This window comes from Dipteris shenzhenensis, chromosome 20, assembly GCF_047967505.1.
Source record: "Dipteris shenzhenensis isolate YYH24624 ecotype China chromosome 20, Dip_SZ_1.0, whole genome shotgun sequence".
NCBI classification, from domain to species: domain Eukaryota; kingdom Viridiplantae; phylum Streptophyta; class Polypodiopsida; order Gleicheniales; family Dipteridaceae; genus Dipteris; species Dipteris shenzhenensis.
The window spans coordinates 6982370-7007128 of record NC_141615.1 but is presented as its reverse complement, the minus strand read 5'-3'; the positions used below and the strand labels follow the sequence as shown (position 1 = coordinate 7007128).

Below are 24759 nucleotides of genomic sequence, written 5' to 3'. Positions count from 1 at the left end.
GCAGCCCATGGTTGAGAACCTTGCAAAAACTGCACACACACGAGAGAGAAGCCACACAAACACACACACATTTTTTTATAATAGTGAAATCCATGTAGCTTTTCACAAAGACCGTCTCCAAAGCAGAGATCAGCCAATACAAAATCAAAAAATCTCAGAATAAGACAAGTAGACAACATAGTCTAATAGACAAGCAATCATACCACACAAACACACACTTTTTTCTTTTTTGGGTGGAAAGAAATCTTTTATTACTGTAGAATAATTACATTCATAGTTACTTCAAAAAACGAAGTAGCTACTACTCAACTGAAGATCTCAGTATAAGCTGTATACACATCCTGATCAATCAAACGAGTCTGAAGACAATCATAGAATGATTGTTGCAGAGATCGTTTGAAAAAAAGAAAAGATGAAAATAGTGGATCACCAAAGACTCTATGATTTCTGTCCATCCATAAAGTCCATAGGGTCCAATAGCGCACCCATACAAAAAATAAATCAAATCCCTGTCTCTGTGGATGAAAGCCAAACAACCAGAAAAATCTGCCAAAAGTAACAATAGGAAATCGCTGTCGAAGCCTCTATCTAATGAGAGCAATGAGATCAGAAGTGTTGGGACAGGACCAAAAGATATGAAACACTGATTCAGTAGAGTGTTGACATCTGTGACAAACAACTGAAGCAATATGTCTGTGTGCGAGTAACTGTCTGGATGGAAAAATGCCAAGAACTTGCCATAGGAAAAGCTGTTGTCGTAGAGGGACTTTGTAATGCCAAAGGAGACGCAGCTTTTTTCTCCATCACTTCATTGGGCGATCCATATGCCAAACAGTACTTGCTTTGTGGGAAATCCAAGGCGGAGGTAATAACACTTTATACAGTGATGACACTGTGATATGTGAGAGCTTCAGAGGACGGGTGTATAAGGAAGGAGAGCATAAGACCCAATCCTCAAGCCGATTCTGAAGTTCCAAATGGGATACCGGCAAGTACGGTTGGAGCATTGTTGAAATTCGATGCCATAAAGGACAATAATGAGCTCCCAAGCCATATTTGCGAGCAGCCATAGAAAAAGATAAAATTGTGCCATCATTTTGAAGTACATCCGCCACGGATGAAATGCCTTTGAAGGAGAGAAAATAAGAACGTCGGGGTTCTTGTATGGCCAAAGGGGGATGGAATACTTTAGACCAAAAAATATTCTCTACCCTTAAAGAGTTGCCTGAGAGAGAGTCCCTGCCATGCCATTCCAAATGGGATAGAATGTGTTTCCAATCAAGAAGCAGACGAGAGACAAAAGGGCATCCTCTGATCTTGCCTTGGATAGAGCCAAATAAAAAATCCCACTGAGTAAGTTGCCAATGCCCAAAGGCAGATGTATGAAGATGTAATAAGAGAGAGCGGATCATGAAAGCCCAAGGCTGATCTCCTTGCATAAACTGTATCATCATTTTCCCTCTGTGAGCAAGTAAATGCATTTGAATATTGAGAATGTTCAGACCTCCGTGCATCTTGGGAGAACAGAGACAATGCATAGAGAGTAATCTGAGACTTTTCTTACCATGTTTTGAATGCCAGAAAATTTCCATGATAGCTGACATAAATGAAACCAGATCTGCCTTAGTGAACATAGTGAGAGGCAGATAAAATTGTATGTATGCTATCAAAATGGATTGTGTGATTTGCAGGCGAAGCAAGCTTCCAATATTCAAGTTTTGCCCTTAACTTTGCTAGCACCCAATCAGTTTGTTGTGAGCGGGTGAGTCCCCAGCCTAGAGGATAACCAAGATGTCGAATGAAATGAGAAGTGGGGACAATTTCCCCAGGCCACAGAAGGTTGTGCCACTCCTATGCATGTAATGGCAGCAATTTTGATTTCTGAAAATTTACCCGAAGGCCAGCAGCCAAACCATATGTGGAAAGAGCATGCATAATCATGGACAAATCAGCCTGAGTATTTTTTGGAGTGAAGAATGAATCATCAGCATATGCCTGTGCAATCATGCTGCGACTACCAAGAATCTCCAAACCGTGCAAGAATCTCCAAACCGTGCAACTGGTCAGTGTCGAAGAGGTGATCCAGATATTGAAGCAGGGGATGAGTGGCTATGGCAAAAAGTAAAGCACTCAGGGGACATCCTTACCTGACAGAGCAAGCAAGAGTCCAGGATGGGGAAATATCTCCTGAGAGTATACAGGCAGCTTCACTATCTTGATATAGCCAAGTGATGAGCTGCTGCATTTTTGTGCCAAAACCCAATGCTTGCATAGTCGATGAAATAAAATCCCACTGAACAGTATCAAAGGCTTTGGCAATATCAATTTGCAGTAACAAAACATCCTGCTGTGTATATTTGGCATATTCAATTCCAATATAGGCATTACCAATGTTGTCGGTGATGTGCCTGCGCGGGACAAAGCCATATTGAGCAAGATGCAACCCATTATGTAAAATCCCCTTTAGCCGACCGACAATCATTTTGATGGTGACTTTGTAAATTACGGGCATAAGAGTGATAGGTCTCCAATCTGGCAAAGACTCACAATTTTATTTTTTGGGAAGGAGCTTAACAAGACCTCTCTTCCATGTGTCCGACATTTTCTGATTTTGCCACGCAACATTCACCATATATAGCAATGAATGCTTCAAAATAGGCCAGCAGGCTAGAAAAAACTCTACTGTTAAACCATCCCATCCAGGGGATTTCCATCTGCCACATGATTTGATCGCATTTGACAGTTCCCTCTCAGTAAAGGGTTCCTCCAATTCCAAAGCTTGAGGAGGGGAAATGATAGGAGAAACATGTTGCAACAGTAAATTTCATGCAAGCAAAATCTTTTGCGAGGGAGGAGCTGCAGAGCCAAATTGCTGAAAGAAATGATGCACACAAATAAAAGCAAGCTGTGACCGTGAAGTAGTCCATGATCCATCGGGCATAAGCACTCCGCAAATTTCTGTTTTGATTCTCCTCTGATGTAAACTTTTGAAAAATTCTTTGGAAGAGCAACCTTTATCTGTAAAGGTTCTTTGTCTTGCTCTAGTCTCCCATTTTGCCAGTTTCCTGTGATCATTTAGTTTAAGACAATGTCTGGCCTGACATAGTGTTGTTTGCTCATGCAAGAACAACGAACGGTGATGACTGAGTTCAGTGAGGTCTTCACAAGTGGATTTGGCCTGAGCAATAGTTTCCCTCAGAGTCTTCATGTAAGACTTGCCATAAACTCTAATCACCACTTGCATTTTAGATATAAAAGTATCCCAGGCACCATCAACATTGAGATGGCTGCTAGAGGAAAGACAATGAGCTGCTTCAGTAACCATTGCCTTGAAATCAACATGTTGTAAATAACTATTGTTTATGATTAGATGTCTCCTGTGTGGCAATCTATCATCTAGCATGTTATGAAAAGATAACCGCAACCATAGTGGTGCATGGTCTGAATGCACAAAAGCATAGTCAATCCACATTTTGCATGTGAACTCCCCATTTTGTTGGGGAGCAACACTATACTATCGATCCAGACGTGCCTGATAGGCGGAAAGAGCATTATGTTGAAAAGTGTAGCCTGGTGACAAAGGCTGCAATTCCTTTCAAAGGTCAACCAGATCCAGATGCAGAAGTAGTTGGGACCATGCATGCCTTTCAGGAGATAACATATGATCATGTCTGGAGGTGTTGTCTTCCAGTTGTGGAGCATTATTGAAATCCCCACATATGTAGGCATGATATCTCCACGGATATTGTTGCATGGCATCCCAAATTGCAGTTCTTTCTCTAGAGGATTGAGGTGCATAAACTGAAGCAAATTCAAACATCTCCTCTAATAAGGCATTGGGGAACAAGCCATCTGCCTTTATTGTCATTTAATGCAATGGCTGGTTGAAGCTCATGTTTGGTCAGAAGAACAACCCCTGAGAAAGAGTGCTCCCCAGCATAAAAAATATCATATCCACAGTAGTGTCATGTCTTGCCTGCATACATATGTTGGTTGTGTTCTTGTAATGCCACTATGTCAGGCTGAAATCTGTTGATGTACAGCCACACAGATTTCCATTTCCTACTGTCACACATGCCCTGGACATTGAGTGTAAAACATTTGATGTGAGCAGTCATATATACAGGTATTTATAGTAATGTAACAACTATGTACAACAGCAAAATTTATGAGGTTAACCTTGCATTTCTATCTCAGGGTCGAGACCTCGCTTCTTAGAAGAAGTAGCTGCCTGAGAAGTAAACAAAGCAGCAACCTCTTCTTCAGGGAAGAGTTCTGCTGGCTGTTACTGCAGCCCATGTAATCCCAATTCCTGTATTTATCTCTGGGGTATTCCCGCTAGAAGAGGCACCAATCCAAGTGCGGGGGGGTGGAATTCTTCTAGCAGAAATAACTTTTCTTGGACTCTGCCAGCCATCAGTTGAAGGTTGCTGTCCTTTGATCGAGGATTGAATAACAGGAGGTGAATGTGATGTGAGATTCCCATTGGGAGCCACTGGAGCTTTGCCTTTATCCTGACTCCTAGCAGGCTGTCTACTGCTTTTATTTTTGTTGGCCACTGGAGTAGGAACATCTTTAGTAGGCATGGAAACTGACAAAGTGGCACGAGGCATTTTATGTAGATTCATTGGACACTGTGAAGCCATGTGTCCAAACTTTTTGCATTCAAAACAAGCCCCTGCAAATAAACCCCATTTGAGTTTATAGAAGGCACTTCCCATGTTCACATTATTCACCGTGACTGAATAAGAGTCCGGTGTGGGATTATCAGTATCCCAGAGAATGCAAAATCTGTTTGAGTTGCCATTTGGTCGTGGTGGGCATATCACTTTTCCTAAAGATGCTGCAATTTTAGGCAAAAGTGAGGCCATACATTGGGGGAAATCAACAACTTCAACCCAAACCGAGCATCTGTGTCGGATTAAAGCCTGAAAGTCCCTTGTGGGAGACCGTGGCAAGACATGCACCATTTGCTGCCCAAAAAAAAGAGGTGATTGTTCCAAAAGCATTTGTCTGTGGATCTCATCCACCACGATAACCTCAAAAAAGCCCCTGGCCGCATAGTGTACTTTACGAACAAAAGAGACAGCCAATGTGCGTGTCAGCCAGTTGCCTATTTCTGCAGCAGGTGGCATCCGGCCTGGAAAAAATAAAATGACTGCATTCTTGGCATATTCTCTGACCGGATCCACAATTTCATCGACCTCAACCATGAGGCCAACTGAAGGAACCAAGTCTTTCCACTCTTTTCTAGTATCTGCAAATCCTTCATGCATTATATCATATACCAGTTGAGCCTCTAAGAGTCTCATGTATCGGGTCATGCTGACCCTCAACCTGCTTTTGTTTCTTGTAGGGAGCCGAGCGCTCCTTTTGAAACGTTTTTTCATATGAATACTCTGCCATGACTTTGTAAGAAGGGGAGCTTGAAAATGAAGTACCTGTAAAAGGGCAGTGAAAGCCAAAAAAACCAGTCCCAAAGAAGTATTCACAGGAAGTCCACCAGAGAGGATAAGAAGAGTATAGTGGGGAAGAAGATAGCAGAGGGAAATGTAAGATTTTGGCTGGAACACAAGACGGTTAGAGAAGACAGCAGAGCCCAAAAAAACTCCAAGGATTTGTACGACTGGAAGTAGGGGATTGTACGGATGGAGCTATACGGAAGGGACAGGTGTACGGACAAAACTGTGAGAAGAAGGTGCCGGGCTTTATACGTGAATTTGCAGAGGTAAAACGGGAACTGACGCAGAAGTACGGAAACGTACAAGCGTACGGACGCTGTACGGGTACCGCACAGCTGTACGGACGAGGCTGCACAGGGTTTCTGAGAGGGACGAAAATAGACAGCGGCGTAAACTTCACGTAGAACAGACGAAACACCACGCGAGCAGAGCACAAAGACCTAGGGAACTATGGAAAAGGAAACGGCCTGTACGAAGCGCTGCGGGCAGAGTGGAGCCTGTACGGAAAACGCCGTACAGTCTGTATGAGTAGCCGTACTGGTGGTACGGGATGCTGCAGAAAGCACAACAATGGCTGGAAGGCTCCTCAGCTCTCCTCGACGCTCCTCCACGACTCACCACACACACACACTGCACACACACCACACAAACACACACACACACGCACACTCATTCACTCTCTTCACACACACTACGCAGATGCACACCCAATATATTTCATAAGGGAGTTGCAAATAAATCATAATTTAAACCTCGAAGGTCAATACAACTCAACAACCACACTATAACTTCTAAATGAATACTAAATTGCAGAAATGATGCGAGTTCCAACAGCTGTGAGGGTTGCAAAACATTGGAGTAGGGAGGAAGGAAGAGAGAGGGAGACCTATTCATAGACGTACAGAACAGCAGCATGCAAATGTAACCAACTATCTTGTAGCTTTTTAATCATGTGATGGACAAATGAAGCTCGATTTAACCAGTTCTGCCATGTGAGTAGGCTGTAAAAGAACCTGATGATAACGGAAATGACAATATAAGTAGATTACACCCAAATAGCCAATGAAAAGCCAGAACCAACTTCTTAAGGGAGAACGGAGACCGCCACGGTGAAAAGGTATTATTACAAAGAGGCCATAAAAAGGAAGGCCCCTAAAACATTGTCATATATAAAGAAGACGCTCAAAATAATCAAGGTGAAACCTATTCCTTACAAAACTGTTGGCACAGCTTCATCACGATTGAATTCTAAACGAGACACCTGGTGAATATGGAAGGGGATTGCTAAATCCTCTATTTTTGTATGTTCTCTTTGATACACATTTTACAAGCTGTGTCAACTCCTTCTCCCTCTTCTCATGCACCACTTTCGCAGTGGCCCCCTTATGCCAATTATACGTCTGTCGTTCCATATCCAAACGCCAACATTCAAGCATCGACCTTTGTATGGCAACTTTGTTTCCCTCTTGTTGACGCCAATACAGTGGAATACACAGGAGAGATTCCATGAATCTGCATTAGGAACTGCAGAATTGCCATGCTTCTTTTAAACTGGTGAAGCCTAGGAATACTAAAAACTCCTACAAAATCTGACATCAAGGACAGCGTAAGAAATCAGTATGTGCGATAAGAGATCATCATCCAGGTTTTGTGTTGTTACCTTGACCATGCATTGAATTGACATCTCTGCTGCTCTTGTTGATGTTTATTCAAATTTCATAATAATGTTCTTATCTGACTTGGCCCCAAAGTCACCCATGGAAAGCAATAAGCAACAAGGGCCCTATAAAGAATTTACAGCAATCAGACGAGGACTTGGCTGGCACAGAAAGATGAGTGTTGAATTCAGCTCTTCTATCCAACAGATAATTGAACTTACTTGAGCCTCTAATCAAACGTTGTTAGTTGCAGAAAGCAATCTTGTAGACCGACCAGTCCCATTTGTCGTAACTTGTACGACCTGTTGTTCAAAGCCATTACACTTTGCATTTAGAATTCAAGGTTCTGTCTGAGCTATTTTGAAGGCAATTTTAGTGGAGCAATACTTTAACCCCCAGAATTATTTCAAGCTATTGTATGCCTAACTGTGTCCCTTGTTCAACTTGACACGAGTACTAAATTCCTTTTAGTAAACATCAAGCACCCCCTCAAGCTCTTCAAAATGTAAAAGACACCACACTCCAAGCTTGGAACGTACCTCATCGTTTCTAACAGGAACAAGCATAAAAGGTTCCTCCTCAAATATGGCTCCATTTTCCTTCAGTATCCTTGCTATATCCTAACAAGAAATGAACAAAACATAAACAGGTGATTGTTATCAATCCATCAAAATGAAACCCATCCAAAGTAGATTGTGCTCATATTTACAAAGATCAAAAACATCAAAACAGCACATATGCTTGCACAGAAATTTGCAGAAGGCAAGAGAGACAGCGTATGAAAAGATTATCCCTTGCAAAGTTTCTTGCATTATAGGTCTCATGACTCAACCACATGGCCACTTGGAAATTCTCAGCTAGTGGTCTACCAGATCAATTCTTCTACCAGACAAAAAAAGAACAGATGTGCCATATCGTGTTGCCACATCCCCACTTGAATCAGGTACATACAGTTTATCTGGAGGTAGATACAGATTGAAAGCTACTTACCTGGCAGGGCAAAGAATAATGCAAACCACCAAAGTGGCTGGGCCTGGACTTAAAACTGAGACCCGTACAAAAACAAGGTTGAAAGCTCTCCGATCAACACATACAGTTCTAGCATTGAACAAAAACAAAACTAAGCACATTTCACTAATGACATAAAAGAAAGCTCAACAGACAAAGCACAAGAAGGAACCATTCAGCTCATGGAAGGTTCTGCAGAAACTGTGATTTTTTATTACCTGCTCACTATCATGAAATAAACGTTTTTCTTCAACCCACCTGTAAGACCTTTATCTTCCCGAACACTTGGCCATAAATTCAATCAAAATAATCCATACCTGAAATTGACGCATGGAACACTTGGGCGTTTGGCATGCTATAACCATTTGCTGGTATAACTTTCGGTTGCATCCACTCTTTAGATGCTCCAAAACATCATGAATAAGCTCCCATAAGGTTTTTCAAGAATCCAGCGTCTCTTGATGGTTACACAGGGCCTAAAATGTCAACTTTACACTTCTTGTTCCCCTAAAACTATTATTCCAGGTGCATGTACAGTTTCTGCGCGCCCCGTGCCCCGTCACCATCCCCGCCAACTTTTCTTCTTCCATACAGTTTCTGCGCGCATCCCCGTTCAGCCTCTTCCGTACAGCCTCCTCTGTATACCCGTACAGTCCGTACTTTTGCCCTGTACTTTGTCCGTACTCTTTGCCTGTACAAACCCTGCCGTACAGTTCTGTTTTTTTTCTGCAATTTCATCAATCCTGCCCTGCTTACCTCCATGGAGGAACAGCTTAAAAGTTATTCCCGGAAGGACTTGACCCGGGACTCCAAAAGACAGCAAGTTGATTTCTCTACTGCAGCCTTTGTATCTCATATGATCCCCACTGAGCTTCGACATTGGGAGGATATGCTTTCTTTCTTGCATGCAGAAGATTTATGGCTCTCAACAAGGGATAGAGATATGGGTTATACATACCATCACAATGCCTTTACTCATTACTGGGCTCGACTTGACAGATGGTATTTGTTGCATGCTCAGCAGTATGCTAGTTTTACATGTGCACTATGGGTTGACCGTTGATCATTCCCTCTTGCTATCTGATCACTTTCCAGTATGCCTGACATTATCTATAGCACGTTTGACAGATGATATGCCTTTTTTTGGTCATCGCCTACTCCATGTTAATTAGTGCTTATCTGCTTCATCAACAATTTCAGAACATGGTGAGAGCGGCTGTCCGCCCCCTCCTCTTACATGCTCAGGAGGACATAGATTTCGCTTGGATCAGTCTTGCTCATCGCTTGCAGGCTGTTATTCAAGATTATGGACGGAGTTACATGGGAAACCTCAGGCTTAAGTTGAAATGGGCTCAATCTCACAAGCAACAAATGGATGTAATCAGCTCTTATAGGCAGCTCACCTCTTCTGAACAGGATTCTTGTGCTTATGCGGTTCATATCATCCATCAAAATGATCTTCGCAAATTAAAGAAGTGGCAAATCCGAGCTCGCATGAAACCCCTTTTGGATAAGGGCTGCTCCTCCACAGCCTTTTTTTAAAGCCTGCATGCGGATAGGCGAAAGGAGGATATTTGCAAGATCAGGAAAGATGATGGCACCTGGACCACCTCCAAATCAGAATTGGAATCGCAATGCTCTAGTCATTTTCAGCATCTTTTTTCTCCTCAGCCTGATCATTCGATGCAAGTGAATGCAGCCAGGTCTCAATTTCTTACGCATGTTCAGCCTATATTGTCTCGGGAGCAGGCTCATGCATTGGAGCAACCCTTTATGCTTAATGAATTGGATGATGCTTTGAGTCATTTACGTAAAGGCAGCTCTCCTGGTTGGGATGGATTGACTGTTGAATTTTTCCGTGCATTTTGGGGTGATCTCAAGAACACTCTTCTTCTTATGATCAATCATGCTTGGGCAGAACAATCTCTTCCTCCTCCTTAGAAACATGGCCTTGTCAAATTGATCCCCAAAAAAAGGTTGTGTGAGACAATGGCTGATTGGCGGCCCATATCTCTTATGCCAGTCATTTACAAACTCATTGCCAAAATGATTGTCCTCAGGGTTTGATTCATTTTGCAAGCAGGACTTCATCCCAGGCAGTATGGGTTTGTTCCCAGAAGGCAGATTACTGACAATATCTCCAATGCTTTGCTTGCAATTGAGTATGCCAAATATTCCAAACAAGATGTTCTCATTCTGCAAGTGGACATTGCGAAAGCATTTGATACTGTCCATTGGGATTTTATATCTCAGACTATGCATAAATTGGGATTTGGCCCTCGGCTGGTCCATATTATTTACTGGCTCTATTCTCATGCCACTGCACAGTGTTTGCTTGGTGGTGGGTTGTCAAGAACTTGGACTATGACCCGCTCAGTGAGACAGGGTTGCCCTCTTAGTTCGCTACTGTATGCCATTGCTGCTCATCCGTTATTGTTGCATATGGACCATCTTGCAGATACAGGGCAGCTTCATGGCTTGCAAATTCCAAGGGCACAGCCATTTCTTGCACAGGCATATGTTGATGATTCATATTTCATGCCCAAGAATTCTCAAAGTGACCTCTCTCATTTGATAAATACTCTGAATGATTTTGGCATAGCTGCTGGACTGCATATCAACTTTCAGAAATCAAATCTTCTAGCATTCAAAGAAGCTGATTGGCATGCACTTCTCTGGCCAAGCCACATTATTTCTTCCCATACTATTGTGAGGCATTTAGGGTATCCCATTGGCTGGAATATTACCCCGCAACAACAGCTCAAATGGGTGCTTCAAAAGATCAACAAGAAGCTGAAATACTGGCATTTGTCCACTTGGCCTCTACATGTTCGACTTCGGATAGTACAGTCCATCATTATGGCATATGTACAATTTTATTTGCCTCTTCTTCCCTGGTCTTTTAAGCATTTGGCTTCCTATATGTCCCAGGCTATGGAGATATTTTGGAAAAGCAAATCTCACAAAAAGGCTTTGCGACTACTTCCCATGCAGTCTGTTTGTTCACCTAAGACTCATGGGGGGCTGAATATTCTCAATCTTCAGTTTCATATGTTGGCAAGAAAGAGCACTATGATTGCTGATTTTTTTCAGCAAAAACAGCCATGGGCTATTATGTTAGCAGCTATGTGTGGAAACATGACGTCCCATGCATATGGGCATTGGATTACAGATCGCTGGGAAGCAATCATGACCACATTTCAAGGGAAAATTCTTGGTTGTCCTGTTTCTACTGCTTTTATTCATGATTGGAAGAGAATTCTCTGTTATGCTAAATGGTCAGGTGCTTCTTCCCATCATGGTAATTCTCTTCACTTGGAAAGCATCCATTGGAGCAAGGTGTTTGAATCACCTCTTGCTTTACAGGCACCTATTAAAGCATATAATCTTATGAAATTGGGCATAAGATTTGTCGGAGATGTTGTGGACCAACATGGTTATGTGCTTTCATTTCCACAAGCTTGCAGGACATTCCCCTTGGGTTTGCATCATAGACCCATTTGGAGAATACTTACAATTATGTTGCAGCCATTTGTTCCTGTTCCTCCATTGTTTGTACAGGACAGATTACTGGACTGGAATCTGATTTCCGTATCTCCCGCTACCTGTTCACTTTCAATGCATAATCTGGCCTCCTCGATGGTTTACAGATTTCTTCTTCCACCGCCATGGATTGATAAGCATGCCAACACTCTTTGGAATTTGGATAGGCCTTTATCTTGGTGGCAATCACAACTCAAGAAAATTTGGAAAGCTAAATTGCCATTGAAACAGAGGCTTTTCTTTTGGAGATGTATAGTGGGAGCTTTTTCCGTTGGGGCGAAATTGGCAGCACGTCGTATTGCTTCCTCTTCCTGCCCCCGTTGCTCCCATCCTCGTGAGACAGTTCCCCATTTGCTATGGTCTTGTCCGCACTCTCGGATATTGATCACTCATGTCTCTCGTTTGCTGCGGCTTTGATTTCCCTCTATCAGATTCGGGAAACTCTTCTGGATTGGATGCTTCTCATCTCAGATGTCTCCCTTCCTCCTTTTCTTTCACTAGGCTCGTTTCTGGGTACTATGGATTATTTGGACACAGAGATTGCATTCTAGGATGGGACAACAGTTTCCTCAGGCATATGCTTTCTTCAGAATGTCCCTCAAGCAATCTTTATATGATAGTTATGCTGCGAGGGACTTGGATGCTACTAGTCTTGAAGTGTTTTCTGACTGTTTTTGAGTTCTTCCATTAGGCTCCTTTTTGGAGTCTAATATCATGTACATTGATTTCATGTTAATAATATAGTTACTGGTTTCACAAAAAAAAGCATGTGCAATAAAAACGACCATAGGAAATATTCCACTCTTTACACAGCAGCCTCAGGATAATTTTACTTTTTTTTTTCAAAGAAAGGAACCTTCTATTAATGCTTGAAAGACTTCATACAAAATAGCAGCCCCGAAGGTGCTAGTATGGAAAAAACCAGGAAAGGCTGAAAGAAAAGAACTGCCTGTTCCAGAGAAACAAACTCCTGCAGGCCAAGCCTTGCAGAATCAAGCATGCCTCTCGATAGTTACTCTAGAGCCTGGAGTCCCACGCTCCCAGGTGGAGGGTAGAGTGTGGATGATATCCTGCCAGATGGCGACCATGGTAGTCGAGGGTGGAACCGGATGCTCACCCATCACAAGACTGCAACAAGCCACCCAAATGTTCCACGCAGTGATACTCGCTACCACCTCCCAAACGCTGTCCTCCGGAGGAGAAAGGGGAGCTGGACTGCCTCATGGAGTGCTATCCTCTGAATGCTCTGACCCTGTATCTGGTAGGCTCGGGAGATCTCATCAATCTGGAACAGGTGTCCTCCCTCAGTCAACGAGGCCACCATCCCCCAGGTGTAGTCCCTCTTAAAACTTTGCATACGGGTCATGATCCTGAGGGCTCCCATCCAGATCCTCGTTGCTCTGCAACAGCTCCAAAGGCAATGCGGGATCATCTCTAGGAAACCACCAGAGCAACAATGGCACTGCCCCTCCACTCGCATCTACTCCAACCACAGTCCGATGGGCAAGCCTCCGTGGATGGCCAACCAGAAGAAGTAGGATATCTGCCTCGGCCGCAGACTAGACCATAACCGCGTCCAATACCTAGAACATACATCCCACGCACTCTCTGGGTCACCCAATGCCGCTCCCTCAAGCGGGGCCACCTCGAAGAGTCAATCTGAAGCCTCTTGCCAATCCGTGTGGTGTAGGAAAAGAAGGGCATCTCATCCATCCGCTCGGCAAGGCCGCCCTTGGAGGGCCAAAACCACTCTCTCGGATCCCACTGGACCTCCCTCAAGGGTCTACCCTCCCACAGCCAGAGGTGCCACTTGGGGGCATCCTGCTCTGAGATACTGGGAGGACCAATGTCCCACTCCTTCTCCAAACGTCCTACCACTCCGATCATTTGCCGGTGAATCCCATCAAGACTCCCATCCATCTCAGGGTCTCTCTCAGTGAGTGGATGAAGTAGGCATCCAGGTCCTACACAGAAGAAGATGGGGTGCATGTTGCCTCACTGCATCATCATCCTCAAGGGGACACCAGTCCGAGAAACTGCCCCAACCAAATACGAAGCCCCTCAGACTCAGGGATGGCTAGGTCAATCTCTCTCATCCGCTGCCTTGCCCCTTGCAGATGCGCTATAGCACCAAGCCTCGCCTCTGCCTCCATGGCTAATCTGCTCCATCTGCCAAAAGACCCGGCCGGACCACTGTTCCACTGTGTCCAACCAATGTGCGTCCCCTACCCAAGCATACACCCCTCCTGATCTCGGATCTCTGGGTGCCATATAAGGAGCTGATGCTCCAACTCCATTCCGCATCTGGGCGGAGCACGAATGAGACGAATGAGACCACCTCCTAGTCTCTGCCAGACCCTGTGAAGGTTCCTCATCAAGGGGGAACCCTTCCCTATAAGGGGGGCCTCTGAGAAGATCCACCTGTGTGAAGGCTGCCACTGTTCTCCGATGCGTGAGGTGTTCCTAAGAAGCCCTCGCTGTAAGAGGAGCTTCCAAGGCTTTGCACCTAGGGTGAGGCCGCGAACAACCAACTTGCCCAGAAGGGCTCTACTCTGCATCTCCGGATCTATGATACCAAAGCCTCCCAATGCTTGCGGCATGATTAGCGTTTGCCAAGCGACCTAGGCTCTAGTATTCCGTGTGCCGTCCAATCCTGCCTAAAGGAAGTTCCGAACCAACCATCGGAGCTGCCCAATGCATCATCACTGTGCACTAGCTGCAATTTCCTTTGTGAGAATTTTGGACAATCCTTTTGAAAAGGAAACCGATTATAAGAAAACACCAGTAGGAGGCGATATACCAAGCTGTGGCAAGAAGGACCTGGTTTGCCACTAAAGCACGACCTGCTAGGGAGAGCTTGGCCGAGCTCCAGTAGAGAAGCTTGTGCCTAACACTCTAAAGGACCAGGGCGATCTCTTGCTTTGCTGTAATGTCAATACCAACCTGGCATCCAAGGTATCTCGCTGTCTGGCCCCACAGTAGCCATCTAAAGCCAAAGTCACTCCCCCACTCACGAATCTCATGTGTCTCCTCATAGCCCATGAAGAGACCTATAGACTTTACCCAGTTGATCCGTGCACCCGAGGCCTCGCAGTAGATAGCCAAGGCTCCCCTGACTCTCTCCAAACTCGCTGTGGTGTCCTCAACATACAAGGCCGTGTCATCTGCAAACTCGGAGTCAAGCAGTTCCCCCTCCTGTCTGATTGGGAGCCTCAACCCTATGAGGCCCGCCACCTGTGATCTCAAGTAGTAGCCCAAAGCCTCCGCCACGAACAAGAAGAGGAAGGGAGCGAGTGGGCAGTGCTCGTCGGAAAGGGATGGAGATAATCTCCCAGAAGTTCCGAAAGAAGACCGAAGTCAAGCCATCCTCGCCAGGACTCTTCTGGGTCGGGAGAGCCTTGAGGGATTCCCAGAGCTCCTCATCTGTGAAGGGCTTCTCTAGCCTACTACATAAATCCTGCGAGACTATTGTCGGAACGTGATCCCAAACTCCCTCTCAGGCCACAATACCATCCTCTCCCTCTCAAAGAGATGGTTGTAAAAACCTGTGGTCATGTCTAATATCTCCTGTGAGTCAATGTGCAAGATGCCCTCTCGATCCCGGAGACGTTGCAGCTGTGTGCGTGCCGATCGGGGCCCAATGGTCTAGAAAAACTGCTTCATCATCATGTCCCCTTACTGTACCCACCGGGCTCGGGAAGAGTGATAGGAGAACTCAACCCACCGAATCTCCATGTCCTGAAGCTCAAGGTGAGCGCCCTTGAACCTGTCACTAAGCCATTGAGAACCTGGGTCCTAGTCCCTGAGCCGCTCTATGGAGGCGAGGTCTCTCCTCAAAGCTCACTCACGCTCCTGAAGAGTCCTCCTCCGCCTAAGGGCATGAGCCTTAACTCCTCACTGCTTCTCTAGATCGCCTTGGCCACCCATGAAGCCCATCCCTCACACGATGTCATCTCTGACTGCTCCCAAATCCCTTCTATGACCTGCTGGATCTCCTCGTCCTGCATGAGGTCCTCTGGAATGCGGACCCTCTTCTAGGGAAGACCTCGGCAGGGCAAATCTAAGTAAAGTACTACCTGAGAGTGGTCTGACATCGTGGTACCTGTCAAAATCCCGATAGAGCCGCCTCTATGCAGTGTCCAATCCCCAACCTAGAAACGGTCTAGTCTCTCAAGCACTCCATCGTGTCTCCTTTGTCAGAAAGAGAAGAGGAGGCTGCTAGGTATCCTGCTGAAATCTGGCTCTCACCACGAGTCATTGCCACTGATCATGAAAATGAACTGCTCCCAGGTGCTACGCTCTATTGCTAGCATCTCAGAGAGAGGCGCCGCCCTGCTTGTCTTCCCCAAACTCCAAGTTGTTGAAGTCCCCTCCAACAATCCAAGAGTCTACATAACCCTGTGGAGGCAAACTGGAAACTCCAAACGGGGTGTGTCTGAGAGACCACTACGCTGATAAAACCCCCCTTCCGTGGCTGCAGGACCATAAGCGTTACCTCCAACGGTAAAGGATAGGAGTCCGGGATCTCCAGGTAATTCCAGGGTCCCAACCTCCATAAGTCCCACGATAAGGAGCGCCCAAGCTATAGGTGGGGAGCTGCTGACCTAGAGGACGAGCGATGTCCCTCTGGCTCCCTCCCCGAATGGGCCTGATGCTGCAATGAGGGAGCAGAAGGGGACGTCGTCATGAGTGTCGAAGCAGGGGAGGGGAGGGAGGCTGAGGAACCTGCTATAGAGGTCGGGAGGGGGGCTGCGGGGGCGGGAGGAGGTGGGGGGCAGAGGGAAGGAGGCGGGTGGTGAGAGTGACCATAGCCTGAGGGGCGAGGGGGGGAGGAGGGGGGCGGGGGGAACGAGGAGTGGAGGGGAAGGGGGGGAGGGTGAGGGGAGGAATAGGGGCGATCACAAGCCCCCCTTGCTGATCAGGCTCATCAGGGCTCTGGATCCGCTCTTCCTCAGCCGCTGTCTGGCTAATGTCCGCCATCGTCGCTTCTCAAGAACTCGTGGGGCTCGCTATTGATGCAAGGGTGGATGCGGGCACTAAACCTTTATCACATGAGGATCACTTGGCTGGGCGGTGGCCCCTTCCGATGAGGGAGGTGGATCCCCACGTAAGGGCTCCTGCTGCTGCTCCTCCTCAAGTGCCTCGCGGACAACCCTGTCTCTCTCTCTGCGTCTGGCCCTCTGCCTGCGACGCTTGTGAGCCTGTTTGCTTGGTTTCGTTTTCTTTTTAACCTAGGTCCAATCTCCTTCAGTCACCCAGGGGGTCTGAGACTCATGCTGCTCTTGTCTAAGGGGGTCCGGGACTCTGGTCTGCTAGCTCTACCTACTCTGCGGGGGTGGGGGGAGGCGCTCGGCCATGGCCACAGGAGCAATCTCTAGCTAGGTGACCCATCTGTCTGCACCGAAGACACTGGCCTGGTAATCCAAAAATCTCCACTTGCTGGCGAAGTGTGCCCCCTTCGAGGGTCTTTAGGAGGATGTCCTCCACTGTAAAGCCATGCCATGGTACCAAGGAAAGAGGTACACTAGATGCGGGCCAAGAAGGATGGGGCTCTGCTCCACGAGTGTCGAGGCAATGTTGTCGGGAGAGCTCAACTGAATGAGAAATATGCCTCTTCCATAGATGGTGACCGCTTGGATGTGGTCACCCTCTAATGCCAAGCTCGCCTGGATCCACTCTCGCACCTATCTCCTTGTAGGCGTGAGCCCCACAATTCTGCCCATGAGCACCTTGTCCTAGAGGGACTGAACTACCTGCTATACCTGCTGCTTGTCAACTGAGGAAAGAAGAACCTTAACGGTTGTGGGATTTGAGGGTGCTGCCATAGAGCCCCTCTCGCCAGACCAAGGGTCACCACCAAGGTTTTCTTTCGCCTTAACAAGCACAAATGCTCCCGCTGCTGCAGGGAGGAAGAAGAAAAAGGGAGGGTGAGGAAGAACATCAGAGGGGGAGGCGTAGACGAGGCGAGGTGAGAGAGGGCAAGGACGGAAGTGGAAGGAGGAGGAGGGCAAGGAGGGCGAGGGGGGGACAACGGAAGGCGAAAAAGGAGAGGGGATGAGAAGGCGAGGAGGTGGAAGAAGTGGCAAGGCGGAAGAAAAGAAGGATCGAGCGCAGGAAAGAAGGGGGGAGGAGAGAAGAAGGGAGGATAGAAGGAGAGGAGGGAAGGAGAAGGCGAGGGAGCGGAGAGGAGGCGGGAGAGGGGAACCAGCGGGGGAGAGAAGGAGGAAGCAGGAGGCAGAAGGGGTGGAGGTGACGGGGGCCGAAGGCGGAGGTGACAAGGGCACAGCAGGTGGGGGCGCAACAGGGGGAGGGGGAGGCGGCAGAGGCGAAGTGCGGCGGGGGGAAAGGCGAGGGGCTGCAAAGGGGGCAGACGAGACGGGGCAGCGGGGCAGCCAGGGGGGGCGCGGCAGCTCAGCAACAGCTCACGGGGAAATAGCCCATATCTCAACAAAGATGCCTCCTAGATAAGAGGATCGACAAAATTTACTTTAAGGACCCCTTGCATTATGACTTACAGAAAAAGAAAGTCACAAAATACTTTGATGTTTCTTTTTTACAGACTAGTACAAGATGGCAAGAATGTAACTATGGAAAACATGTGGTTAACACCTATATCTAGACAAGCAGGTCCCACAAGGCCAAAAAGCACCAGGGAGATGGCGCCATTAAAGAAGACCCCATGGGGTTCTAGAAAAGGCTTAAAAAGTGGGCCCATGGGGCAAAAAAAAAGAAAGTTTATTTTGTAAACAGTAGCTATTGAAAGTGGGTCTAGCTTTCTGCTAGCCCATGTCTATAAGAGAAGGGCCTCAGGGCTCCTTGATCATTGAAGAGTTGTACTCACCCTCATGCTCTTTTATGAGCCAGTTGTACAAAGTTAATTCTATTGAAATAAAGACCTTCATGGGGTCCAACCCTTATTTCTGGGCCCTAGTGTGTGTGTATTCTCTATTCTTTCTCTCCCTCTCTCAGTTCGTTTTGATTCCCAGGAGAAATCTACTGTTGTTCCTCGTCAGAGGAAGCTATCAAATGATTTTCTCCTTGTTATCTATGAAATTTGAAATCTATCTTGGTGATTATCTACCTCAAATCGATGATCCAGGCTGTGTTTTTACCAAGAGTGATTCGTTTTAGGGTTTAAGGCTGATCACCAATTTGCTTTAGGGTTTCAAAACTGAATATAGATTCGTTTTAGAGTTTTTCAGCTGATTACCAATTCGTTTTAGGGTTTCAAGGCTGATTACCAGTTCCTTTAAGGGTTTTTGGTCCGGTTTCACACACGCACACCTAGAGAGCAACAGGCCTGTAGGTTATGCACACTGGCCGAGGTGGAGACAAAGGAGCATTTTCTATGTACCTACCCAGACTACTATGAGATCCGATGACGCTACCATTGGCTCTTTCAAGAGGGGCACAGCTTTGGGCCACTCTTCTGACTGATCTACTTTCATGACTAGGTTTGCATTGGTCTCTATCTCATGCAGATGCGGTACCATAGAGAGACCCTATTGTGGCAAATCCGGCAGCATGATGTCTCGAAACATAGTTGTGTACAAGAGGAGGAGATGGCGACTCGAGTGCAGAATGGATCAACGGCGGAAAGAGACGACATGAAGTGGTTGAGCCAGTGACAAAGACCACACACAACATAGAGGGTGACCAAAGCATGCATGATGGAGGTTCAGCATATCTCAGCTCTCCTAAGAGGGGATTGTCTAAGCCGAGGTAGCACTCTTGATATGGTCGATCGTATACACAGATCACGAAGACAAGAATGGCCCTTGGATATGTGTTTTGAGCACTAGTTGTGAGTTCAAGTACTTGAGTCTTTGGCATACTTGGCATAGTTCTCGGCAAGGGCCTTTAGCGAGACCTTCACCTCAACCCACAGTGGCTTGTATGAGTTACCTTTTGTTTGTACTTTGCCTAACAAGATGAGGCCTCTCAAAGACGGTAACAAATCTTTCTTTCTTTCTTTCTTACACTATGCTTGTCCAGACTGTAACCCTTTATGAATGCCTAGCATGGGCACCCGGACCCTCTAAGATCTACTTTACATAAATGTTTCCTAATAGGGGAGTTAGGGGTTAAGGCAAAAACACCCTACCCCATACTACTGGTTGAGGCAGGGATGATACCTCTAGAAGGGGAGGCATTGTGTTAATACATGGCTTACCTCAACAATGTTGAGAAGATAGACGCCAGTAGGATACCACACAAGGCGATGGAAGCTATACAAAGCACGAGATGGCACAAGGTGGGGATGAAGTGGATGGAATCGTGGGATATAACAGCTGCTGATATACCAAAAGATGCATGTGAGATTAGGGAGGTCGTGATAAAAAATATGCTACAGAAACTATGGCAAAACCCGGGGACAAAAAAACAGTTTACAAGCAAGAAATTAACTCAATCAACAGCTACAGGATGCAAAAATACCTCGGGGAAGACAAATCAATATTGAAAAAGCATCTAATCTGCAAAATTAGAACCAGTTCATGTGATCTAGAGGTGGAGAGGGGCAGATGGGCAAGACCCAGAGTCCCAAGGGAAGAAAGGATCTGCAGAATTTGTCCTAGAAGGGAGGCAAACAATGAGCAGCATGTACTCCTAAAATGTAGAGCCTATGCACACATCATAGAAAGTTATGGGGACAAGAGAAATAACTTGAAAAATCTACTGGAGCAGTCAGCCCAAAACTAGGGAGGTACTTATAGAGTTGCAATAAGGTGCTAGGGCTAGCTCAACAAGTACTCACTACATAGCACGTTTTGTAATATTTACTTTCACTAGATGTAAGGGATCATTATTAGTTCATAGTAATCGCCAGTCCCGTAGATCCTTAAGGGTCTCACGCAGACTTAATGGGATCATATCATCTCTCTCTATATATATGTGTGTGTGTGTGTGTGTGTGTGTGTGTGTGTGTGTGTTACTCATATGCAAGCATAGAGTAACGAATATTCTCAATCTTCAGTTTCATATGTTGGCAAGAAAGAGCACCATGATTGCTGATTTTTTTCAGCAAAAAACAGCCATGGGCTATTATGCTAGCAGCTATGTGTGGTAACATGAAGTCCCATGCATATGGGCATTGGATTACAGATCACTGGGAAGCAGTCATGTCCACATTTCAGGGGAAAATTCCTGGTTCTCCTGTTTCTACTGCTTTTATTCATGATTGGAAGAGAATTCTCTCTTATGCTAAATGGTCAGGTGCTTCTTCCCATCATGGTAATTCTCTTCGCTTGGAAAGCATCCATTGGAGCAAGGTGTTTGAATCTCCTCTTGCTCTACAGGCTCCTATTAAAGCATATAATCTTATGAAATTGGGCATAAGATTTGTCGGAGATGTTGTGGATCAACATGGTTATGTGCTTTCATTTCCACAAGCTTGCAGGACATTACCCTTGGGTCTGCATCATAGGCCCATCTGGAGAATACTTACAATTATGTTGCAGCCATTTGTTCCTGTTCCTCCACTGTTTGTACAGGATAGATTACTGGACTGGAATCTAACTTCCTTATCTCTCGATATCTGCTCACTTTCAATGCATAATCTGGCCTACTCGATGGTTTACAGATTTCTTCTTCCACCGCCATGGATTGATAAGCATGCCAACACGCTTTGGAATTTGGATAGACCTTTATCTTGGTGGCAATCACAACTCAAGAAAATTTGGAAAGCTAAATTGCCATTGAAACAGAGGCTTTTCTTTTGGAGATGTATTGTGGGAGCTTTTTCTATTGGGGTGAAATTGGCAGCACGTCGCATTGCTTCCCCTTCCTGCCCCCATTGTTCTCATCACCGTGAGACAGTTCCCCATTTGTTATGGTCTTGCCCGCACTCTCAGATATTGATCACTCATGTCTCTCATTTGCTGTGGCTTCGGTTTCCCTCTATCAGATTCGGGAAACTCTTCTGGATGTTTGGATGCTCCTCAGCTCAGATGTCTCCATTCCTCCTTTTCTTTCACTGGGTTCGTTTTTGGGTACTATGGACTATTTGGACACAGAGATTGCATTCTAGGATGGGACAACAGTTTCCTCAAGCATATGCTTTCTTCAGAATGTCCCTCAAGCAATCTCTATATGATAGTTATGCCGCGAGGGACCTGGATGCTACTAGCCTTCAAGTGTTTTCTGATTGTTTTTGAGTTCTTCCATTAGGCTCTCTTTTGGAGTCTAATGTCATGTACATTGATCTCATGTTAATAATATAGTTACTGGTTTCACAAAAAAAAAAAAGTGTGTGTGTGTATTACATCTTCATACCTCTGCCTTTGGGAATTGGCAGCCTACTCAGTGGGATTTTTTATTTGGCTCTATCCAAGGCAAGATCAGAGGCTGCCCTTTTGTCTCTCGTCTGCTTCTTGATTGGAAACACATCTTATCCCATTTGGAATGGCATGGCAGGGATTCTCTGTCGGGCAACTCTTTGAGGGTAGAGAATATTTTTTAGTCAAAAGTGTTCCACCCTCCTTTGGCCATACAAGAACCCAGACGTTCTTATTTCTCTCCTTCAAAGGCATTTCATCTGTGGCGGATGTACTTCAGGATGATGGCACAATTTTATCTTTTTCTATGGCTGCTCGCAAATATGGCTTGGGAGCTCATTATCGTCCTTTGTGGCATAGGATTTCAGCAATGCTCCAGCTGTACTTGCCGGTACCTCATTTGGAACTTCAGAATCGGCTTGAGAATTGGATTTTACGCTCTCCTTCCTTATACGCCCGTCCTTTGAAGCTCTCACATATCACAGTGTCATCTCTGTATAAAGTGTTATTACCTCCACCTTGGATTTCTCACAGAGCGAATACTGTTTCGCATATGGATCGTTCAATGAAGTGGTGGAGAAAAAGGCTGCGTCTCCTTTGGCATTACAAAGTCCCTCTTCAGCAACAGCTTTTCCTATGGCGAGTTCTCCTTGGCATTTTTCCATCCGGACAATTACTCGCACACAGACATATTGCTCCAGCTGTTTGTCACAGAGGCCAGCACTCTACTGAATCTGTGCTTCACATTTTTTGGTTCTGTCCACATACTTTTGATCTCATTGCTCTCATCCGACAGAGGCTTCGAGCGCGATTTCCTACTGTTACTTTTGGCAGATTTTTCTGGTTGTTTGGTTTTCATCCACGGAGACAGGGTTTTGATTTATTTTTTATATGGGTGCGCTATAGGACCCTATGGACTTTATGGATGGACAGAAATCATAGAGTCTTTGGTGATCCACTATTTTCATCCTTTCTTTTTTTCAAACGCTCTCTGCAACAATCATTCTACGATTGTTTTCAGACTCGTTTGATTGATCAGGATGTGTATTCAGCTTATACTGAGATCTTTAGTTGAGTAGTAGCTACTTCGTTTTTGAAGTAACTATGAATGTAATTATTTTACAGCAATAAAAGATTTCTTCCCACAAAAAAAAAGTGTGTGTGTGTGTGAGGAGTGGTGTGTGTGTAGTGTGTGGCGAGTGTGTGTGTGAGAGAGAGAGAGTCGACGAGAGAACTCTAGCTATGGCGATTTCAGCCTTCCACCTGCGTCATGGCCTCTACAGCTGATTCCACATCCTGCTATCCTGCCGTACAGGTCCCCGTAGGCTTGTTGCTGCCTTCCGCCGTACATCCAAAGCTTCTCCCCGCCTCTACCTTGCTTTCTTGCATGTGTCGTGGTTTTCTTTTCGCCTAGTCTTCACCCTCCTGCAGCCCCTCGTTTTCTGTTTGTGTTTCGTGGTGAGAATCACTGTTTCCATCCATACAGATTCCGTACATCTGTACGGTCACCGTACAGATTCAACGTTTGAACCCGTTTCCCTTCCCGTACAGATCCGCAGGTTTTGCCGTACGATTGTCTTTTCTTGTCTTCTCTGTCGTATAGTTTTCCGTACAACTGTACGGAAGCAGTCAGGTTTCTCCGTACAATCCCTGCTCTAGTTTCCGGCTTCAATATTTTCAGCAAATGATTAGATTTGCAATTCATCCCTTGCCTTTGCATGCCCAGGAGGACATTGATTATGCTTGGGACAGCTTTGTCTCTCGTATACAGAATGTCATTAGGGAGTATGGAAACTGGCATATGACTAAATGGAGGAATGAGGTTAAATGGGCAAAAAGAACAGCACAACAATTGACTGAATTTTCACATTTAAGGCCTCTCTCTGAATCAGAAAATGATTCCCTTTCACATGCCCGGATTAAATTGACTGCTAATGATCAGAGGAAATTGCACAAATGGCAGATTAGAGCAAGAATGAAGCCCCTCATGGACAAGGGCTGCTCATCAAAAGTCTTTTTCCAGGGCCCGCATGCTACTCGAAAGAAAAACTCATGTCTAATGGTAAGGAAGCTAGATGGCTCTTGGATGCACTCTTTCTCTGATCTCCAAGATGAATGCCAAAATTATTTCCAAAAATTGTTCTCTGCTCTTGGTTCCCCATCAAATCAAATGACTGATGCGAGGACTGAATTCCTCCAATATGTATCTGAAATAGTGGAAATGGATGATGCTCTTACCCTGGAGAGACCTTTTACTGATACAGAACTTGATAATGCATTGTTCCACCTTAGCAAATACAAATCCCCTGGCTGGGATGGCCTTACAGTGGAATTTTATATTTCTTTTTGGGATGATTTGAAAGATGTCCTCTTGCAAATGATCAATGTTGCCTGGCAAGAAAATCAGTTACCGCACTCTTGGAAGCATGGCATAGTCAAACTTGTGCCCAAAAAACATCTGTGTGACCATATGTCAGATTGGAGGCCTATTACTTTGATGCCTGTAGTTTATAAACTCATTGCCAAAATGATTGTGTATAGGCTTCACGGGATACTGAATGCGGGCCTTCATCCTCATCAGTATGGGTTTGTGCCGCGAAGACAAATCCATGACAGTATCTCCAATGCATTGACTGCAATTGAATATGCTGAGTACTCGCATCAAGATGTGCTCATATTGCAGGTAGATATTGCTAAGGCATTTGACACTGTTCAATGGGATTTTATCTCTCAAATCATGACAAAATTGGGCTTTGGTCCAAAGACAGCAAATGCAGTTTAGTGGCTTTATTCTGGCTCTACTTCTCAGTGCAT

At 45.6% G+C, this 24759-nt stretch overlaps 1 protein-coding gene across 4 annotated transcripts in view; it reads right to left on the bottom strand.

The window, feature by feature from the left end:
* Positions 1-6463: 6463 nt before the first annotated feature.
* The window catches only part of EMB2458 (FtsH extracellular protease family), a 190587-nt gene continuing 172291 nt past the window's right edge, over positions 6464-24759 (bottom strand). The window contains exons 19-22 of one of the 4 annotated variants that reach the window (XR_015542871.1): positions 7660-7740; positions 7342-7422; positions 7123-7245; positions 6464-7051 (exon numbers count right to left, since the gene is read on the bottom strand). Coding sequence is in view for 1 of the 4 variants with exons in the window: in XM_087391371.1 (XP_087247497.1) it covers positions 7354-7422; positions 7660-7740 (150 nt within the window). In the remaining 3 variants the exon portion in view is untranslated. The remainder of the gene's footprint in view (positions 7052-7122; positions 7246-7341; positions 7423-7659; positions 7741-24759) is intronic. The other 3 variants (XR_015542870.1, XR_015542872.1, XM_087391371.1) reach the window with 3 other exon arrangements.